The 23,853-nt window shown below is 31.8% G+C and overlaps 1 protein-coding gene across 5 annotated transcripts in view; it reads left to right on the forward strand.

Moving 5' to 3' along the window:
* The first annotated feature begins 2,613 nt into the window (after positions 1 to 2,613).
* Positions 2,614 to 23,853, forward strand: part of LOC105424297 (uncharacterized) — a 55,268-nt gene continuing 34,028 nt past the window's right edge. The window contains exons 1-2 of one of the 5 annotated variants that reach the window (XM_089072067.1): positions 2,614 to 3,158; positions 3,221 to 3,390. In XM_089072067.1, the coding sequence (XP_088928193.1) occupies positions 3,330 to 3,390 (61 nt within the window). In that variant the 5' untranslated portion in view covers positions 2,614 to 3,158; positions 3,221 to 3,329. Of the gene's footprint in view, positions 3,391 to 23,853 lie in introns of all 5 variants that reach the window. The other 4 variants (XM_025217587.2, XM_089072066.1, XM_089072068.1 and 1 more) reach the window with 4 other exon arrangements.

The raw sequence follows: 23,853 nt of genomic DNA on the forward strand, positions 1-23,853 counted from the left end.
TTTTCCTCGTATTGTTACGAAAATATTTATATAGAATGTATAAATACCAATTTGTGAAGCTTGAGGCTCGAGGCATTTTCTATATTTAAATTTTATGTATTTATTTATAAATCTTTATATCAAATATCGACTAGCATCATTTATCATTATTTACGAATTCTAATCGCTTGTGTATTTCAAATTCTCGTCATCTCAATTTCGAAATATTTCAACTTCCCGTGTCCTCTCGAGATGCTACGACAGTTTCTGCGGAATATCGGTTTAAAAACAATGCGAGATATCGTACAATTAACGGTGGATTTTATCCATTAAAAATTTAGTGAGTTTAGTCTTTGTCGGGAGTGCCAATTGATCTGAACAAGCGATCTTCGGAATATATCGGTATACCGTGGATGTTTATGATCGTATCGTTTCGTTAATTGTTTTTGACAGTGCATCGAGCATTGAGATTTGGAGTCATAAGCTCAATCGGCAATTCATTAAAGAACTTGTAGTTTGTCCAAAGATTAGAAATTATTTTAATTAATATCCTATTATTATGTTATACCTAATGAAAAATTCACCATTAAATACATTATATTGCATTAATACAATAGTACAATCGTCGAATATGCAACAATTTTATCAAGTGAACTTCAGGTCAACTATAGCATTTGGTGTAAATGTGCGACAGTTTCGTCAAATAAACTTCGTGTGATCATATAGATACAATATTCCGTGTCGGTAAAAATCGCATGTGATTGTAGCATCAAAAAAATTTCATATATATCGCATATTATCGCATGGTAATATCAGTCGTATATATTTCAACAAATACTGCTAATATCTAATAGATTTTCTAGAGATTTTTTTGAAATATATGAGTTGATTGATATATTCATGTATATGATTACTGACATATGATTTATATACGTAGTAATTGGCAACGATCATGATTATTTTCTTTAACCGCGATCTTTGCTTTCAGTTAATTATGTGATTGTTTTATTGTAGTAGAAGCATGAAATTACCGTAGTGATGTTACGATTAGTTGACTTTACAAGATTACATGAATTAATTACCACGATAATAATTGGCAATGATTGTGATTATTTCCTCTTTTGCCGTGATTTACTTATATAGTTGTTCGCTTAAATTAAAAACATGAAATTGCTTTATGTAATATTGTGATTGCTATGTTTACAAATTATGTGTGCAAGTTAATTCAATATGTAGATCAAAAATGAAAGATTATTATCATAAATAATATTGTAGACGCTGAATGACGGGTGTGAAAGAATTATTCGTCTCGTCAAGTCCGAATTTCGACCTAAAATTATCAATTTTCATATAATATCAGAAATGCCAGGTGAAAGTCTCGGGCGATCTTCATATTACATTTATATGTAATCAGAAGTAAATTTTTGACACTTATGACATTTTGACACCATTGGATTTCGAGGCTTTAGACATATGCTTATTGCATCTAATGGAAAATTTTCTTATTAGTTTAAAGTAGAATATGTAAAATATCTTAACGTAATTAACATTCGCGTGTGTATAAAACATCATGTATGGCCAATAATAATCAATTGACGGATGAATGAATAAATGAATGAATGATCGATTAACCATAAGAACGGACGAATGAATGGATAGGTTTGTCCTTGACAGCCGAGTATCTGTAACCTGGCACTCTCGAAACAGTCGCCGTTTGCTTATGCTTTAGCTTCGCCGACCCTGTAAACATTCTTCTCCCCTTTTATGTGCCACGAGCTCCGTGTGCTATATAGTATTCTTATAATTTTGATATATTATTTTTTCTTAAAGAATTCTTGAAGGTAAAATCTATAAAGAATATTAAAATATAAAAAAAAAATTATATAAGTTATATTAGCACATAAATAAATATATAAATATCTTTAATATATGTATATGTACATATATATATTTCCAAAAAGGTATATCATACAAAATATTCTAATATCTTAAGCGATAATAAGTTTTATCGTTGAAATCTTTTTTTATAGTGTAATATCTATATCTTCTCGATTCTAAAGTTTATACTTAGAAATTTGAACGTGTCGTAATAAAAAAATATTTGATTGTAAATATGAGTAATATTGAATAAGTCGATCCAAAAACATGGTTGACATTCTGGTAAAATTGCGAGACGATACAGCTAATAGGAAAACGCAATAAAATTACGTTCCCGCGTGCATAAATTCCAGCGGGTCACAAATGTATATAGCGCGAAACACATAGGAGCTGGCCTCGACGCGCCCGGAAAGAAAGAAGGGGTAAGAGGTGGTCACTAGAGCCAGCCCCCCTCGTACTGATAAGGAAACGTTGCGCGTAGATGGGATAGAATCGCGCGATAATAACCAGCGGCCGCGCCGCGTGGCGATTTTACTACTCCCATACTTTTCGCTAGCATGATTCGCGTTGCTCCTACCACTGCAGCTTCGACACAACGCACCGACTCTCCCCTCTCGAATCGCCACTCGGCTTGCGATTACTGCTCGAATTGGTCGTTCTCTCTCTCTCTCTCTCTCTCTCTCTCTCTCTCTCTCTCTCTCTCTGCTTCTTCTCTCTCCTCCACTCCCCTCCCCCTCTCTCTCTCTCTTTCCGTTCTATTTTACTCTATTCCTTCTCTCTCTATCTTCCTCCCTCCCCCTCTTCTCCTTCTCTCTCTTTCTATTACTTTTTACATCTCGTTCCTGTCCTACTCCTCAGCCTATTCGCTCCCCCTCTTCGTCTTTCCTTGTCTGTGCGTTGATTCTCGCGGTATCTTCGTCTCGCCTTCACGTCCACTCGAGCTCGCTAGCAAACTCGCATCGCCACGGCCATCCGCGACACCGCAATTGCTCGTTCGCGTTTTCCATCTCTCTCATATATTCTTTCCCTTTCTCTTTTCCTCTTTTGTTTTACCGTCTTTTCCAACTCTGTTCTTCTACCTCTCGCTCCATCTCTCTTCCTCCTCTTGCTCCGTTTGCTCTATGTACATAATATACACGAGCCTCGCTCCCGATCATAGAGCAGTGGCGCGAGTTCTCGTACAGCCAGCAAAAGACCGGATCTCTTAATTTTCATCTAGTCGCCGATCGGTGTACACATAGCATCGATCACTCTCCCGATTTTCCATGGAAACGAAAGGATAACACGCGATCCTTCCTTAGGTGAGGATGTCATAGTTGCAGCCACCCTCGAGTCGAGTAAAGTGCCAAGTTTCTTTTTATAGTGCGAATTCCAGATAGAAAAGCAGCTATAAAAGCGAGAAGCGAAAACGCAATAGGGGACAAACATCCGAAGTAAAGTGACCTGAAGAAAATTACAAGGATAATCACGAGATGAAAAGGAGAAGTGACGACGATGGTAAACCCGTGGCCAAGTATCGACATCGAGAGTACGGTGAGTACCACTTGTGCACCTTTCGCGATTTCGCGTTTTCAAAAAATTGATGAATCGAAAATTGATGATTGACGATTGATGACTTTGATCAGTCCGAAGAAAGAATCTTTAGATCGAGCGAATGATCGAATGTGATGTTTGCCGCGTGCGACCGATCGATCCTAGGCGATCGTAGGCAAGCATCTTCGAAATGTGCCCCGAGATGTCGAATACGTTTAACAATAAGAGAGCATGTACACCGTGTGTCACTAAAGCGCTCAACTGAGTCGGTGGTCCGCGAGTCACTGGAGGCCAGAGGCCGGTCATGAAGGATGTATATATGTTGGATATCAGAGTGATAACGCTGCCCCTGGTTTTGCGATAACGCCCGCCGGTATATTCACACTACTGGCTGGTACAGCCACCAGTTGCATCCGATGCGAATGTCCTTTCGACACTTTTCGACGTTACGCTAATAAGGAAAATTTCCAATATACGTGGTATTCCGCGTGATATTATTTAGTGATACTATTCCACTATTGTGGAAAAATGTAAAAGAAAAGAATTAACTCAATTATATTAACGTTAAATTTAACAGCAATGCTTGATATTCGAATATCAAACATTTTTATTTACCTACATTTCTACATCTTAAATTACATGTGTTTAGTTACAAAATTTTATATCTTAAATATTATTAGATGAGAGACGAGAGTGTGCAAAGATGATAAGATAGTAAATAAAGAACCGTATTAGGGCTTCAGGCTAGATCTAGAATTAAAATACATCTAGAATTAAAAAATGCGCTTTTGTATACACATATAACACTATTTAATGATTTGCAGAAAAAAAAAATAATCAGCGACATGTTTTTCTTTAGTTATTTTGGAATAACATTCTTTCCAAAATATAATTAATTCTTTATATTTAGTTATGTGCGGGTTTATTTAATTAAACAGAATAGAAATGTATTTCAAAATATGTATTTAATAGTATGGTTTAATTGCCTTTGTGAAAGATTTTTGAACGTTCTAAAAAAGCACATCTTTCTTCCAAATTTATCTTAATCTGATTATGCTGCTTAATCGTCAAAGATATTCTATCTTTGATGAATTAAAATGGTTTAATATATTTTTACGTTTCATTTAATACGTTACGTTTTATTATTATTATAATAATTATTGAAAGAATCATACCTTTTTTTAAATAATTTAAAACGATAATAGTTATTAAGTATTTTTTATATATGCTGATACGCGGACCCCGTTTATGATCAACTGCACTTATTTGCGGTTTGTGGTGGATAATTATGTCAGGTAATGCTTCAACTATCGATTATATCGCAATACCGCAATTATTAATAGAGATAGAAAGCCGCAGCTTTTGAATTAACGATACGAATGAACTCTCATGATGCTGATTATAAAATGTAATACTTTAATTATCTCGAAGAAAATAAGTTTGCATGTATCTCGTGTATATATCATTTTATTAGAGTGTTTCAAAGACAATGCTTTATTTATTGTCCAACTTTGAAAAAATAGGAAGTTATAGTTTATCTCGATATTTCGGTAACAATAAGTCACAAAAAGCTGTTATTATTTTATTTTGTGCCAATATAAGCGCATCGCTGGCACCTATAACGGTCACTTTGACTATTCCCTCGAATGGTTGAATTTTATCGGTTCGATCGTCAGGGTCGCCATTATTTCTATTTAAACACTTGCTCGCTGCGTCACATGTCTCCTGAGTCACTCCAACGCGTGTCATTTCGTGATGTTTGAAGACGAGTTCGTTCCCGTCGATTGCTTTTTGATTAAGATGAATTTATTTCTCATTTATTGATATATCCGTCGCCTATTATTTTATTCAAATTTAAAATAAATAGAGATATAAAAATGAGATAGAAGAATACCTAAAATTTTTCTTAACTGGCTTTCCTATATATATATATAGGAATATATATATATATATAATGTATAAAAATAACAGCATAGAAAAGACATTTCTAAAATCATTCTAGACAGTGAAATGTATGATAATTAGGTATTCATTTTCTCAAAATCAGTTAATAGACTTATTATAATATTATGCAGCAATAATATTTATGTAGAACATCCTGTGGAATCCTTGAATATAAATATACTTATATATCTATAAACTTTTTGCTCGAAATAGTTTAAATATTAGTGAACAATAGATTATTGCCCGTCGGTCAATTGCTGTGTCGGAATTTTGTATGATTCATGCATGCGTCTATACAAATGGACCGTTTGCTTTTGATATCACAATATAATAAGATAAACTATAGCATTCGTTTGTTCGGTCTCTATTGAGTTGACAAAAACTATTAGAATATCATCAATCCTTTTTGTTCGTCAATCGTTTTGTCAAATTGTATTTTTATGCACAGTTATGCTTATCTCAGATTTCGTAATTGCCAAAAAATTTAATGAATAAAATTTATTAAATAATTTTTTATATCACTGACTTATGCCATTAGTTTCTATTTTGACATTTGAATGAACGTACCAAGATAATAAATATAATATTTTATATTGAGAAGATGAAGTTTGAAAGATTTTATCGCGTCGAGTCAGGCGATTTCGTATATCTATTTCGTAACTATCTTTACGTAAATATATCAAAAGTGCAAAATGTCAAGTCGTCCATGCAAGATGTTTTTACAGTTTTGATCAGATAAAAGTTCACAAAAACGCATTTTGTTTCTTGCGAGAGTCTTTTTTATTTTTTATTGTTTACGTGTTTAATAATCGAACGCTAATATTGAAATTTAATATTGAATTGATAGTAATTCAATATTAATTTTATTTAAAAATTACGTAGGCAAAATTTTTTTACATCGAGTCTGTCGGTTAAATATAGGAAGAAATGTACGGTCATTAAATAGAGTGGAAAAATAAGTATTAAGCGCAAAAATTGCTCTCTAATCGGAAGCTCATAAACTTAAATAGCTAATAATTTCATGAGGAACAATAATTGCGTACGACTAACTTCAATACTTATTATTCAAAATTATGGTTCGAGTCCGAATTTAAAGAAGAATGGAAGTTTTGAGAAGTTGTGTATAAAGATATCGAAAAAATTCAGAGACGATCGCTCATCATTCTTGTTCTCTACCAAGTTGTCTTCGTCGAAGGCCTGAATTCGCCATACAGTCGGGCACTTGTGTCTGCAGCGAGGTCACAGTAGCGTACAAAAGTCATGGTTCACGTAAACTGATATACGTTAAATCATCACCATCATCGTATCAAGAGTGATCGTTGCCGTCATCCTCTGCCACATCGCCCTCATTCACTGAATGCGTATATACAGAGTAAAGCGTATAATTTAAGTTATCCTTCTTTAGCAATTAAAACTAACGTTCCAAATTCTCAAAAGTATAATTAATAAAAAAATGTATTCTAATTAATTTGTAAAGTCTTTTAGACATAAATTATCTAAGATCTGAATCTGAAAAAAGTTGAATTTTTATTGGCTCAACAGTAAAGGGATAGGCTGATTGAGTTATGTGATCTCTGTGTATTGAAGTTATAATTTTGTGTCGATTGCAGTTATAATTAACATTACTTAATTAAGCACAATATATCTTCATTATATCCTTTATATCATATTTTAGTTCTGGGTAAATTGATTATCCTTTTCACATCGCATTTATTCTTTTGATTTTAATTCATGCGATACAAATTAGTTTGTATATATTTTGATAAAAAAAATTGGATTAAAAGAATTTTGTGGAACGAAATCTTTACTCTGACTTATCAGTAGAATATTATTAAAAGAAATTTGTAATTTTTGACGTACTTAATTCTAAATCTAATAAAAAAAGTAATCATTAAAAATACTAATTACCGAATAAGCGTACTTTAATCTTTAAAATAACTAAATAACTGATTCGGCTACTTTTGGCAGTAAATAGCTAGTACTGCGATAACAATTTTTTATTAACGATAACATTTCTTTCTTGCTCAGACAACATCATTAACCCGGATGAAACATACGCGCTACTATGTTACTGGTCTTTATCGTGCATATTTTATTATCTCCTCTGGTTCCGTGACACTTGCAATTTTGCATATATCCTGTTGCATATATGTTGGAGAACAGATAACGTAACATATCTCGTAATTACCGAATCATCGATACGAGTCTATCATATCATAATTACTGGGCGAACTAATGAGTTATCGTGGTCATGTTAGAGAATATCCGTATAAATAAAAAATAATCTAATAATAATCTACCCGATTGTGCTTAGCTATAATATGATTCACGTTGCATTAATAATTGATCTATTTTGCTTCTTTGTAGATTTTTATTTGTACACATTATACACCTTACAGTATTGCAATTTACATACATGCGATTTTAATTATTAATTATGATTGCTCATAATTTCAACAGTAATCAGATTTTATTGCTTTGTACGTATAAAATTTACGTGCATAGAATTCACATTAGTGTATTTTTCACATTATAAATAATAAAAAAGTTAATACATTTTTGGATATTATCCGAATCGTATTATAATCAAGGCAAGAAACAACTTGATAATGTATGAAGTAAACTGCAATGTTCACGTTGGCATTTAACAATATATCATGGATAATGCCTGGAAATGTTATTAATTTTTTGAAGATAATAACCGTGGAAGTCTCAAAATATATTATTATAAATAATAAAAAATATTGAAAGAAAACAGAGATTTTTATGTTTATGAGATGAAATGTTACGAGATAATTATGAAATAAGATGAAATACCTAGTATAGTCTTTAATTGTAGAGATTTTTTTTGATGTGTAATTTATGCTTTCTATAAACGCTCTAAACTACACGCGAAGGTTTCAAGTCCAATCGTATTATCGGATATTTTATCCGATAAATCCACAATCTTACATCACATGGCCAGAATACAAGACAATAATCGGGACCGTGTTATTTCATCAAATTTCAGGCTTTCTTTTAGATAGAGAACATTTCATGTTATAATCAATATTGTTTTGTGACACAACTACGATTTTATTTAATTAATTGCACTTTAATATTGCTTTATTTAAATTTTATATATGGTTGTTAAAATGTAAATTATCTAAATTTAATAATTTTTATTATCATAATAATAGATCATATGACTTTAAAAATTTTGTAAATTACAGTTAATTTACAATAGTTATTTGTTTATAAATATTCATATGATAATAAATAAGATCATGTATTGTGTTATTGGAATTAATATTTTTATTATCATCGAGACGAAATAGATAGATTATAAATATAGGAAAGATAAATTTGTAGGAGAAGAATGGCACATATGCTACGGATGCTCCAAAATGGCCGCTGGGTAGCGAATGGTTCGTTATGAGGAATCAAGCTCTTCCTACTAGTTAGCTCCGCCTTCGTTTAAATTTATTTGTTAACCAATTTTAGTTTTGATTATTTTTATTTCAATTCTTTAATTGGCAAGCATCTGTTGCTTGTATATTACTTTGTAATATATAGATTTTAAATTATTACTTAATTTAATCAAATTTAATTTTACAATCTTTTTATGAAATCATTCAAGATGATTGTAATAATTATATGTATACTAACATTTAACATAAATATTATATGCGAACTAGCATTTCTTTTGTCAAATTTAGCGTTTCTTTATAAATTTTTTTTTATATTATGCAGTGCAATTTAATTAATTTATGCCATGTATTAGTTCTTTACATTTATTTTGCACGGCATTAATGTCATTTTAAAATAGTAATATACTTTTAAAAAGATTATGTATGACTATGCTATGTGTATATCTTTTCGGAATTTCTGGGTCAAAATATTTTTGATTATCGGAACACGATCCATTTTTAAAACCAACTTTTAAGTTCATCTCTTATCATGTAATCGTGAGAAGTGAATAACGTTTGTTTGTTTATCATCTTTCTATAAGATGGTATTGCACTTATACCAAAAAGGTACGATAATAATAGGTAACCAGGACCCTTCGTAATGGATATAGAAGATAACAGGTTTTACAAAAAGCTTTGGGATGTCTATATTTTGTGAAAAGAGGAAAGTTCTTTCAGGTAAAGTAAAGTAACTTTTAACAGTACTCTTAAAATCTTTCTGAAGGAGAAAAGCATTTAAAATAAAATGAGGCAAGGTCCTCGTCAAGACAATCGTGAGATCTGTTGCGTAGTTATATATATATATATATATATATGTGTGTGTGTGTGTGTGTGTGTGTGTGTGTGTGTGTGTGTGTGTGTGTGTGTGTGTGTGTGTGTGTGTGTGTGTGTGTGTGTGTGTGTGTGTGTGTGTGTGTGTGTGTGTGTGTATAGAATGGATTCATTGTGAAAAATAAATTTGCAATAAATCTCTTCAAATTATTATTGTCCAATGGGTGTGTTTTAAAATTCATCGCTAGTACTGCAAATATAATTCGTATCATATGTATATATATATATATATATATATATATCATAGATTTATTGACTGGCAGTGAATTTTGAAACATAGCCAAAGTATAATATTTGATTCCGATGCTTCTATTTAGTTTAATAATTCTCTTTATATATATAATTCTATATATCTTGAATATTAGGAAAATATGAAATTGTCGTTAAATAACAATTTCATAGGTAAAAATATAGAGCGAATTGATATTTTATAAGAACTTAAATATTATCCATTGGAGTTGTCAGTCGAGCGTCATTTAGTTCAAGGAATCGATTTACCATATGGAAATTTGACGTTGCGTCGTTCGGGCAACTAATTACGTAAGGGCAACTAGTATAGTTGAATTATTGACGATGAATAGCGAATTAGTTATAATCTATGCAAACTTATTTTTTTACTTTCTATTTTTATAATTCTATATTATGACAAATATAAAAAATCATAAACTCATACACAATAAGAATTTGAAATTCATCAAAAATAAAAAAAGAATCAGTTCTAACAGTTCTGGTTTTTAGAAATAATAAAAATATAGCAGATGCTATTTTATATATATATATATACTAGTTCTTGTGATTTCTAATTATACGGATAATTACATCAAGAATTAAAAAATTAATTTTCTTGCATATAATTGAAATTAATTATAAATAGAAAGATTAACTTATAGAAAGCTTAATAATTATATAATTATATACTCGTAATTTTTATTGATTGGAAATAGATTTTTAAAACAATTTACATAAATAAACGCTAAAATTTTCATCATATTCAAAAGTTAATAGAAACGTATATCAATATAATTTTTTAGTAATAAATTTGAAGTTTTCCTAGGAATGTTGATACCGAAAGACCTGTCGCGACAAAGTTATTCTACATAGCAGGTAGTCGTCGCTACGTCATTTGAAGCCGGTAGAAGGCATTGTTGTCGAGTTTCCTGAAACGACTCTATGTGCAGAGTTCGTGCAAGTACAAAACGTCTTGGGCCGCGTCGCATTTAACGATGCTGCGACTAAGGTCTGTACATAAGCTAGCATACTGGGTGTCGCGAGAAAATAACGCGAAATGTACTTTTACCGTATGATTATTTTAAGATGCGATTTGTTATCATATTTTTAATTCATTGGATATTTTGTTTTCTCATACTGTTCTGTGTGCCATATCTCATTTTAATATTTTTCAGAACATGTGAACTTTGATATTTAGATAATTTATAGTAAAATCGTTATTGTTACACAAAATGTGTTACATTTCTCTTTTATGAAATATTTAAACTATATTTAAACATTCACGTTTACGTGTAACTGGATGTTTAATAATGGAATACTTTGTAAACACATATGTATATGGTGTTACTAGTCGATGATACAACACAAATACGCTGTAAGAAATTAAATTTGTAAATTCAGATTGAATCATAATGAACATAGTAATTATTGTTTTTATCAAGAATGTTATTAATTAGCAACGTGTGATTACCGTGTGAAGTTCTTCTAATTTCAAAATTGAAAAGTAATTTTGAATTGATTTTATTTACGTAGTTTTCATCGCAATTCATGGCAAAAGGAAAATATTTACGCATTATTTATCCTTGACGCGACAAAAAAATAATGTTACTTTCATTACAAGTATAAATGATGATAAGCTAGCTATTTTGTAATACAGACCAAGACGATAACGCAGGGAGGATACATAACCATGTCTGCTTGATCTTTAGCGAAAATATTTCATCCGTTAGATAGATTTTGCTTAGCGAATCACTTCTTTCAATGCGGTATAATTTCCGTCATGCATTTCCGCCTCTGTAGTGGTATATTAATATCTTTTTCTCTTTCTTAATATCTAACTATAACTGATAGTGACAATATTGACATTACTGACTGATGAAATATCTCTCATCTTTCTCGGAGGAATTAAATCGAGAAATTAAATTTCCGATATTTCGGAAATTTCGATTTCTCGGATATTCCGATTTTCACTCAAGATTTACATGATTCCGATTAGGCGGAAAGAGAGAGAAATTTTTCACCGTTCGTTTTAATAAAAATTCACACGTGTAATCGTAGTTTCACAGACGCGGTAATTTCACCGGGAAGCAAATCGGTGGCACAATTCTGAGACACGTTTCTTGCTTTCGCAATCGTTTGAGCACGCTGGAGCATCGTATACGTAGCAAGCTGTACGCGTCGCTCCGCGTGCACTTTCTCCCATCGAGAGAATCCCAAGATCGCGTCTTCGTCCTCGGTCTTTTGACCGAAAGTTGGCTTCCTCTGGAAGAGGAGGAAGGAAACAATTTACGCGACGGTTTCGCTGCGAACCGTTTCTATGAACTATAAGGCGGGAGAAGGAAGAAAATGCTAAATAAAATAGCATTTTTATTCTGGTACTGGGCTACCGTACCGTACTGTTACTCGTTTGCGATTCTCGCGGTGACTGATTTCACGAAATGCCGAGTGCGTGATAATGCACATACAGAGAACGACTAAACGCCGACGATATCTGGCTTGTGCACTGGGTTCTATCTTGGTGGCGTGCCGCGCGAAATGGTGGGTGGCTCTCTATCGAGTCCCGGTGTACCAGCCGCAAGCGATAGGACTTATCTCACGATATACCCCCGGTGCTTGACGAAACCTACGTGCAATATGAACACCCGCGATCGACACATACGTGCGTATGATTCCGCGCATGATACCATACTGTGCATCTTCGAACTGCCAATTAGTAGCTGTTCTGGTCGCGTGTTCCGTCCTTTCCGCGCGTTCTGTTCCACTCTTTCGACATAGAAATCATCTGGAGAAATTTTTGAGAAATTCTCAAAGAAACCATCATCAACCATCTTCTTGATTCTGTCGCGAAAAAAGCAATTTATAATTCTTTCGCAATTCTCTTGTTGTAATTCTCTAATCCGAAAGAAATAATCTGCGATTTATATCTGATATTCGCGTAGTGAGTTCCTTGCTTAATTTAGTGTTTATTTTTGTTAGAAATACTAATTGTTAGTTAATATTTCTTTGATCTTTTTTTGATTCACAGTAAGCTATGTAACGTTACGTATGAATACGTATATCCATATTCCACTAAGTAAATATTACTGCGTCGCGATCTATAAAGAAATAAAGCAGCGTAGTTTGCACGACGAGAAGTGTTGACTTATAAAGTTGATTTGCGTTTTCTATAATCATATAAGTCGTAATAAGTATATCGCGTCGTTTATGAATGCAAATGGCTTAAAACTTAAAATTTTCTCAACTAGTTGATTTTTGCTGATGTCAACTGTCTGGAATATTACGCATAAGAGACATATCCTTATCAGTTGACCTGAAAAATATAAAAGTTTCTATGCTTGCGCATATATTTTCATAAACACTTACTTTTCAGAATTTAATATTAAGGTATGTAATAATGGTTATAGAAATTATTATACATTATTTTGTTTTAATAGAGAACTTTTATTTCAAATTTACTAAAAAAATTTATAATCGGAATAATTTTAAGATACTTTCTATAATTCGATCGCAGATGAAGTAACGTATTTTGTATCGTATTTTTGTTTGACAAAAAATGTCACGCAATCAAATCGATTTTAGATTGCGCAGAACGACAGTGAGCCTAATGAAACACGTGTGGATGTCGGGTTATCATTTAGATAAGAATCTGTTCGGATTCCGACACCCGATTCTCCATACTGATCCGTACCCTCTGTTTACCTACGGATCGTGTGTATGAGTAAACCTCATTTCTCGCAACCAATCCCACCACTCTTTTTCAGAAGCGTCAACGTTAATTATTTGTAATTTAGACATTGTAAATGTGATCAAACATATTTTTCTTATTTACGCACGATAAACAAATTTATGTATTTATTACCGAATATGTATGGGTGAAAAATGAGAGCATCGATACGGCGTCCTCGAAAAAAGTGCCGTTATACTTTTTCCTCGGAATTCTTTGACTTTAAAGTACTGTGTTTTATGATTTTTTTGTTTATTAAAGCTACCTTTTCCCTAAGTAATCCCTGAAGAATTACCAATCGAAATAGCTAATATTAGCTTTAAAAGTAACTTAAAGTGATAAAAGTTTAAAAATTCTTAAAATCTTTGGGAATCCCCCCATCGCTCTTTTGTTGTCGCGTCACATTTACTCTATACAATTTGGAAACGGAAAAAGAGAGTTGTAAGTTCGTTGAGAGTCACTGTCAGCTTGCAACTAGTTCAGATAAGGTATCGCCCGGCGGTCGTTGCGCGCGATAGCACTTCGCAGTGCGGCCCCGATGTAACGCATCGCCACGCATTTACGATTCTTACAAATGCATGCGGATATTTATGCGTCTCGTATAGGTATAACCGTGCGCATATGCGGAATGAGAAGAGAGAGTGAAAACGAAAGGAAGAGGTACATACACCGCGTGCCAAGAATTAGATGAGCTTGTCACCTGTGCATTCTTTCGACATTGCCTCTCGATTAATTATATTATGATTTTTCTTCTTGTCAAACCAAGGCCCGATTCATATTGCCACACATTTTATTATACGTTATGGATATAATTTGTTTGATGCGTGAATCACACATTTTAATTTTTGAGTAAATATATTCATATGAAAAATTTTATTTAAATAAAATAAAATCAATGTAAGAGATTCAATTGAAATTAAACGAAGTTAATCAAAAAGTTATTTTTTTTTATATTACAACTGTTTATAAATTCTTGATAGATTTGTGAGAAAGTCTACTCATAAATTAAAAATTGATTACTGATTTGATATAAAAATTTAATATGATGGAAATAAAACTTACTATCAAGGAACTTTTATCAATCTTTAGTATCAAAAAATTTTTGTCAACCTTATACAACCAAGAACTTTTATTTTATTTTATTTTTTTTTTAATTTCTAATTTAGATCAAAAGAGTATTAATTTATAGGCATCGAAAGATCAGAGATAAGAAATCATAGACACTGCGTAAGGATGTCGAACTTTGTTACTCACTGTAACAGAGTGATATGGTCCTTATGTTTGAATGATAATCCCGCGTGTCGAGTAGTACTAAAGCGTAGTATAATCATTGTTGATAGAGTAATCTCTTGCGGCAGAGATTAGCCAAGGACGCGAAGATAAACTTCTGCATTGTTAATGCAGAACGTATCCCTTCTCTGCACCTTGATGATGTGGGCTTGTACTTTCTCGTTCTAAAATACGACTCTTTTTCACAGAAGAATGTTTTGCTTTTAACAATAATGACATCAAAATGGAATATTCAAATTGGATCAATATGACGCTTACGCCTACTGTATGCTACGTAAGAAGTAAGAAGGATTCAGATTGTGCCTGAAAATTTAAACATTCACAGTGACAGTTTAAATTCCTCGCTTTTAAAATTTTACTCTATATATATATATATATATATATATATATATATATATCGAACTAAATATGCTCCAGATTAATAACTTTCAATCCTACTACATGTTTTATTTATATATATATACAACTTATATACTAATAATATTGTTAATATTTTTCTTAGAGACGCGTTATTTGGAAAAAAAAAACTCTCGAGACGGGAAATGGGAAATCGCTAAAGATTTTTAGAGATAAGTTACACATATTTATCTTATTTATCGTTAAAAGACGATTGCCTCGACGGCTCGGCGGTTTATTCTTGCACCTGGTTACGGGGTTGTACTTGAATCCTCTTCAAACGTAACTTTCTTTGAGGGGTAGACAGCTGAGCAGCCCGCGTCGTCCGCTCTCCGTGGGGTCGCCAATGATAAGAGGTGAAAAGGCAGTTATTTTCCCATATATGCCGAAGCGGAAACGCTGTGTCGCGTAGCGTCGCAAGCGTCGGGGAGTGCAAATGTGCCCCATGCGGGTTTTATCGTGCATAAACCTCGCCGTCGACTCGGCCCACTTTGTCAACGTTGCTCACGGTTCATGCTAATGAGCATACGTATTAGCATCGCCGCCAGAAATTAAGGATTTCGTAGGTTGCCAGTTTTATTGAAATATAGAAAGTTTTTACAATCAGGTTTACAACGACTTTAAAATTCTTATTGTTTTCTTTTTCTTATGTTTACAAGATTATATCGCATCAATAATTTTATATTTTAACACGAATATATTTCTATTAACTTACCAGTTACAATAAATTAGAGTCATTCTATATTTCTATGTTAGTTTCTATATTTAAAATATGTTTTTATCTTCAAAATTTAAATTTATTAATTTAATTTTTATTATATATTACATTGTGGTTGGTAAAAAAGATCTATTTCTTTTTGTATAGAGAGGATTTTATAAAAAATATATTTCTATTTACAAACAACAAAATAACTTGTAAATTTTTTACTCATGAATATTTTGAAATGTTAATATGAGTTTTTTGTACGAACAGATATCATGTCATCCCAAAGGAATTGAAGCCGCCCTCCGAAAACGCCCCTCGGTATTCATATGACTATCTGTGTGTACCAGACCTATACAGCCTATCAAAACATCAGTAATCATTTTACAATGCGAGTCGATCGTTTCTGTTGCATGCAGGGATGTTGAGCAGTTCATATCGAAATATATAATTAATGTTTCACGATAAATGCGATGAGCCTTTAAAAGTCCATTTTCCGAATTTTATAGTAGCATTGATAGTATAATATAATATAATATTGTATAATATTGATAGTATAATATTGATAAGTAACATTGATTATCCTACTTAAAAGGTTGTTTGGATGCATATCGAAACTTGTTTTAATTTTGCACAATATTATCATATATTTTGAGCAAACACGATATAATTTTTTTATTTGTTATTCAAAAATTACATTAATTAGAATCATAATCGAAGAATAATTTAAAAAGAATAAAATATGAACTTTTCTAATTTAACGTAATTAAAATCAATGTGAAAGAGATCAAAATGAGAATCGCTGAATGAAGGTGACGGAGGGAATGAAGGTGACGGTAAATCGAGGGAGAAGGACGCAGGAAAGCGTACGAGGTATTATAACAAACTGCCATGCAATATTTTATGGGTTCCATAAGGAAATGTCGTGATTCGCAATTGTTCCGCGTGTAATACCGGTGTAAAGGCGATCGACTTGAAGCAATAATTAATGCGAGAAATACGGATTGTTCCAACAGGAAAATAAGCGCCTGCTCTTTGCGTTCCACCTTTAAGTCAATGTTACGATTTTCAATTCGTTGTGCCAGTCGTGCAATAGACAAGAAACATTCTTTGACACGTAATCAATGATAGTTCTATTTTTGTAAAACATTTCATATTTTTTACTGGTATTAGCGATTTTATATATATATATATATATATATATATATATATATATATATATAAAAGCTAAAAATTTTATTATTAAGACGAAACATGACAAAAACATTAATTACAGCGTGTCAATTACACCAGTTTCATCGTGTGTCAAAATTTTAGCACGTTATATATTTTGCTATTAATGACATTAATTTAAAGGTTATCAAAATAGTTTTTTATTGTTTATGAATCAATGTAAAATAAATTTATAAATACAGATATATATATTTATATAAAACGGTAAAAAACTACTTCGATAACTATTAAATTAATATCATTAATAGCAAAATATATAACGTGCTAAAATTTTGATACACGATAAAACTGGTGTAATTGACACGTTGTAATTATATGTCATGTTTCATCTTAATAATAAAATTATTACACAAAATTCTATTTCTTTTTTATTCCTTTTTTTGTCGAAAATTTAACTCAATCATAAAGTGAATTGAAAAGTCTTAATGAAAATCTCTGAAAAAATTTGTCATGATCAAGTATTTCAGAGAATTAACTACCGTTGGTCACTTTGCACTTGTCGCTGCATACAACTGCATTTGTGATATAGAGTATATTTCTCGGCACGGTTTCGTGTAGTATCGTATTCACATCATATATATATATATATATATATATATATATATATATATATACGAATAATACGAATGCGACATCGTCATGCACGTCGTATATGCACGATGCATTGCTATTCTGCGAACTAATGCCATCTGTGACTCACGACATGAACAACGCGACACCAGTGCAGTTTTTTAGGCAAAATCTTGAAGCAAATTATTTCTATCTTAAAAATTAATTCTTATAAATTACATCTTTTTTTTATGAAAAGGTGAAACATAGATATTGGATAACGCTCAACTGTTTATCTATTTACACACACACACACACACACACACACACACACACACACACACACACACACACACACACACACACACACACACATACACTACACATGGCGTGCGCGCACGTCATGCACGCATCCACACGCACATGCATACGCACGTATACATATGTATGTATATATGTATAATTCAATGATTACATCTCTATATATATATATATATATATATATATATATATATATATATATTATTATTAATCATGATATTACTTCAATATGCTATACTGAGAAAAAAATGCTGTTGAATCAACAACATTAGTCTAATGGAAATAATTTTGTTAATTCAATGACATTATTAATGAAACAAAGATCTTGATTATTAAAACAAGAGCACGATATACTTCATTAATAATGTCACTGAATTAACACAATTATTTCCAATTAGACTGTGCTATTGATTCAACAGCATTTTTTTCTCAGTGTAAATTTTCTCAGTGTAAATTTAAAAAATTCTTTTTATATTCTTTTTTTTTAATCAAATAAAATTCGACTTGAAATTAAAAATATACATTTGCAATTGCAATGCGCGTAGTTGCGAACGATGCAAATTTCATAAGTCTCGTCTGGTATATTTCCATTTCTCTTTTTTGTGACCAATAATTCGATGTTTCTTTTTCTTTTTTTTTTTATGGAGAGGTTTCCTGCGATTTTCCAGGAAAATCCTGCGTGGCAAGAGCATCGTCCTCAGATAATATTGGGACAAATATTTGTCGTTGCACTCACTTTGGAAAAAAAAGAGAGCCGGCTATTTTAGTTCTTTAAGACTTACTTAGTTTTTTTATACTCTGTATAATTTTCACGATATTTTTTCTGAAAAAATTCGTAATCTGTCAATATATGCTTGAGACTTACATAAATCTAGCTTGCTTCTATGAAATCTTAATATGAAAAATTTTAAAACTCATTTCTCTAACGGCAAATTGGATAGTCGATTTTTTGCTTGTAAATTTTAGAGTAATTAATAAATAATGGCACTTGATATTTTCATCTAAAGAACATTTTTACTATGTAAACACTTTTTATTAAAGATTTCACAAATATACAAGAATTTTTTTTCAGCTTTGTATTAATAAGCATCAAATTGATATTTCTTTCTTAATGTCTATCTCATAAATAGAAATTGTTGAAAAATGAGAAGTGAATGCCCTATAGATATTTTAGTGGCAAAAAATAAGTTGAGCCATATGGATGGATTTACGGCCATAAATGTGTGCAGTCATAAAATATCGGATTATCTGGCAGTCAATCCGTTCGTCGCAGAGTTTATCGAGCGTTTCGACGTGCGGAAGGCACGTCCAGAGCAATGGGGACGACGTTATCCCGGTGATAATGCGGACCCTAATTGTTACATTTTCGTCGTTCCCGTGCGAAAAGTAACGAGTAAGAAGTAATGCCCGGTACGGCCCAGCGAGGCGGTCAGACCCGTTTGACCAGAAATGCGTAACATGCTCGGTACGGACGTGTTTGATAAATAAATGCGCCATGATTTCCGGTTGCGGTCGTGGGAGTGTCTTTGCGAACTTCCCACGAGGAAGGCTGTAACTACTTTTAAACTGTATCACATTTAGAAAAAGAAATTTCAGCGAGAAGCTTAGATCAAATAATTTAATTATTGTTATATATTCTTAACGAGTAGGTTAGTGCCTACTATTTTCTGCGGACTAAAATATTGTTTTTTTTTTGTTATCATTACAATTTTTTTTTATAAAATGAGCATTATTATTTATATTTTACAAATTTGGAGTGAATAATGATTAGTACCGACCTCAGCAGTAGTATTATCGAGAGATGAGACAAATCGTGGCAACACAAATTTTCCTCTTCTTTCTCTCTCTCTCTTTTTTTTTTTTAACAAGTAGATTTTGTTATCGCTCTGGGGCAGGAGTCCGGCAGCGAAACCGGATGTCCGCCCACGCAGGATGTGACGTCAGAACTGCTGGCAAGCCAGCAAGTACCGTAAACCTGCCCGACTGCTTGCAACGCAAACATTTCCTCTCTATGCGTCTCTTTCTTTTGCTCCCCTTTGTCCTCTGTAACGACTCGTCTCGTTCCCTTTTATTCATTCTTTATATTCTTTCTTTCTGTACGTCTCGTACATGATTCAGTATTTAGAAATTAAACGAACGAAATTAAAAAGATAACTAAAGTAATGATTTAAAGTAATGAGTTTTAAAGTAATGATTTTTAGAATTTAATTAATAATTGATATTGTTCTTCTATACAACAGTTGGTTAATAAATCATATACGTTGATTCTTTTTCCGCACATTTGTCGCTCGTAATGCTCGTATGTTACATGAAACGCGATCGAGAAAAAAGAAATGCTTGTAATCTTTTGAAACTTATCTTCAAGATATCTTCAAGATATTTCGTGTGTTATGAATATAAATATCTATGAGAAAATAGAAAAGCCTTTTCTAATGACCATCTTAAAATGCTTTTGTGTCTGACCAAAGTTTTTGTATTTATTTGTGTAGACGAGATCTGTTTATAATCTGAAATCTAATATCTTGTTGAAAAATCATGGAAATAACAATGAAACTTTAAACTAAAAGTTATTCGAACTTTTCTTAATTTCTAATTCACACATTAAGTTTTCATTTTCTTTAACAAAATGTGAATACATTTGCAATACATAATGTAACAACAAATATGCAAGCAAATGTTTAAAGTTTTCGTTCTACAAAAGAATTTTGGAGCAATATGTTTTTTATGATAAAAACAATTAAGTATCCCTATTAAGTATCCCTATCTTGAAAATATGTTCGGAGAATCGTATAATGGCATAAATAATGTCTAGACTGAACTAATAAGGGTCTTTTATTTTCAGCTATAATCTTCGACTTGGGAATTTCCAAAGTTCCAAAGTTTCCCTTCGACCCAATATACCCCATTATACGGTAGACACAGTAGAGCACTCACGACCTTCGACCTTCCAATGACTAATTTATTGCTTTCTTTACTCTTCGAAAGTGATCCTTTCCTTATGATCATCGTCTCGCTTTTCTATCTCTCTATCTCTCTTCTGTTTCCCTTTTTCCACTTGTCGCACGACACAAACACACATGAATATTTCAGAAATGCAGTTCCGTGACTGATCCATAAAATATCGATAAATTAACCGATTTTTTTTTTTCGAATTTTAGAATAACTGCTATTCTCGGAAAGAAATTGAGTTCATCATGTCACTTCTGCTGAGATCGAGAGCTGGAAATTAATAACTTTGGCGTGATATATCGTCTTTTAATGCAGCGATTCAAAATTGATTCTAGAGAAAATTTCTTAGAAAAATAAATTTTCTTAGATGCAACTATTTTATAATTTCGACTTATTTTCTTATATATACATATGTATTTTTTTGCTTCGATATATTTTTATTCTTTATCTTTGATATCTTTAAAATTAAACTTATTCTTAAATTATATTTTTTATTAAAAACAAAATAAACATAATTGAATAGAAGCGGCAACATGAAAAATATTTATCCGACATTACGACATTGTTTTACAGTCTATAAAAATTCAGAAGCGGCAAGTCCTCGAGATATTCATCATGTGTTTTTGAAAGTCGCGATAACGTAGTATTGGTCGGTATGCCATTAGAAATGTAATAAACTCCTAAGCAAGCTATTAAGTTTTCGTCGCTTTCATCGAACACGAGAGATAAACCATTAGTGACAAAAATTCGAGTACTTCAAAGTGCGTCAGATTCTTACAGGCGGAAATATTGCGTTCTACGAAAAGATTGAGGCTCAAAGTTTCTGTCACTTTGATCATCGAGGACTCATCAATTTTTTAAAAGTGTTTTTCCGAAGAACTTTGGTTCAAGTTTCTCAAGAACGACAAACTCGCAATTGATATTTATTTTTAATAATTTTATAACAGTTAGAATGTATTTTCCATAACAATTTTAATTTAATGTGATGAAATCATAAGAGGTAATGAGCTGTGAAAAACGAAGATTTTTAAGGATTTTGCAACTTTTGCAAACGTTAACATTTACGTATATATTAAGAGTTTTTATAAATTTCCACAGAATCTTTTGAAGCATGTGCATTGGATCATGATGTGTATCTCAGTGGATGCTGAAGTTATAGTTCGTCTTTCGGTCATCATTTGTGGCGCTTAAATTGTAGGCGGCATTCCTAAAAAAGAAAAAAAAAAGAAAAAAAAAAGAAAAAAAAAAAGAAAAAGGCCAAGAGGTGTAAAGTGATGATGGATAAATGACCCATTATATGCGATTCGTGCTTTTCTCGTGTTACACCACGCTGTCTGTATTTCGTTGTTTGCGGCTTGTGACGGCTGAAACACATCATGAAAGGGAGACAGAAGAAAATCTGTCGACAAATTCTTGAGTGAAATGTCACAGCGGGTTCACATAAAAAGCTTGAATAAAAAAATTGTTCCTCTGACTTTTATAATCATATGAAAAGATATTAAAAGCTTACAGTTGAATTAAGATTAGGGCAATTTATGCGCGATTAAATTATTTTAATTATTATTTCTATATACTTTATTTCATATTTTTTGAATTGAATATATTTTACGTATTTCCACATATATTTTATGTATTTTCTTTCAAATTATATCAAGCAGAAGTACTAGAGTTATAAATTTTTGTTCTCGTTCGCAAAGTAAAGGAGAGCAAATAACGCAAATGCGATAGCGCGAAAGGACAATTAAAAAAAAAAAATGTCTACCATGGAGGAAATGGTAAATATCCTGGCTCGTCGCAGCCGACACCTCGCTTCCGGTTCGGTTTATGGCATCTCCTCTCTCACCTGGTCGACATTGTTTCTTTCTTTAAGATGCCGCTAATAACTCAACCATTCTGTGCTTTTTTTCTTTTCCGTATGCCGCTCTCAATATTTGCTTACCTTCCTTCGTCGAAATGTCCTGCGTCGGATCGTACATACTCCCAGGGATTCATTTCTTCAGAATTTCTTCACCGTGTTTAATTCGGGAAATAAGATCAAATTAAGCATAAAATAACCAATTTATTTTAAGTTAACTTTAACATGGGGTAATATTTTTTTATTAAATATAAATTAAATAACAACTGCATATTTAATATTTTGAATACAAAATTAAAGTAAGATTGAGAACTTTTATTATATATTTGATTTGCCGTTTTGTTTAAAAAGCTTATTAGCTGATATTATTTATTTGTAGATCTTAATTATTTTATAGATTTAAATTTAGTAATTTCTTTTAATAATTTTTAATTTAAAAATTAGAAAAAATATACATTGAATCATAAAATTGATATTTATAGATCATATTATATGTAATATTGTATATTATATTATATGTAACATCTTATGCTGTGAACGCATACATATTCAAAGAGTTAATTTTCCATTAAGAGAAATAGAACAATTGTCTATATGTATAATTTAAAAAAAAAGTAAGTAATATAATCTTTCCTCGTTTTCTTAGAAATTAGATAAATATTCGTAATGAGACTTAATCGTGAGTGTTTTCAAGAAACCAAACAACTTCTTTGTAGTAATGTGGAAGCTTGCAAATAAATTTCATTCGTTATTGGTTGTTAGACTAAATAGAACGAGTAGTCTATAAATCAACAGACTTGAGGTTTGTTTATAATAAAAGCAAAGATAAAAGAGAGTAGAGTCTCCGATAAATAGGGGTTAGTGACCCTCTCTCATCTCACTCCCACCCTCATAACTGTTACGTATATGTATTTCTTTCTTTCTTCATCTCTCTAATGAAAAGCTTTTCTGAAACTTATTGATGAGACGACAAAATTTATCAATCGTAAAC

The sequence above is a fragment of the Pogonomyrmex barbatus genome, unplaced genomic scaffold, assembly GCF_055798465.1.
Source record: "Pogonomyrmex barbatus isolate J1 unplaced genomic scaffold, ASM5579846v1 scaffold13, whole genome shotgun sequence".
NCBI lineage: Eukaryota > Metazoa > Arthropoda > Insecta > Hymenoptera > Formicidae > Pogonomyrmex > Pogonomyrmex barbatus.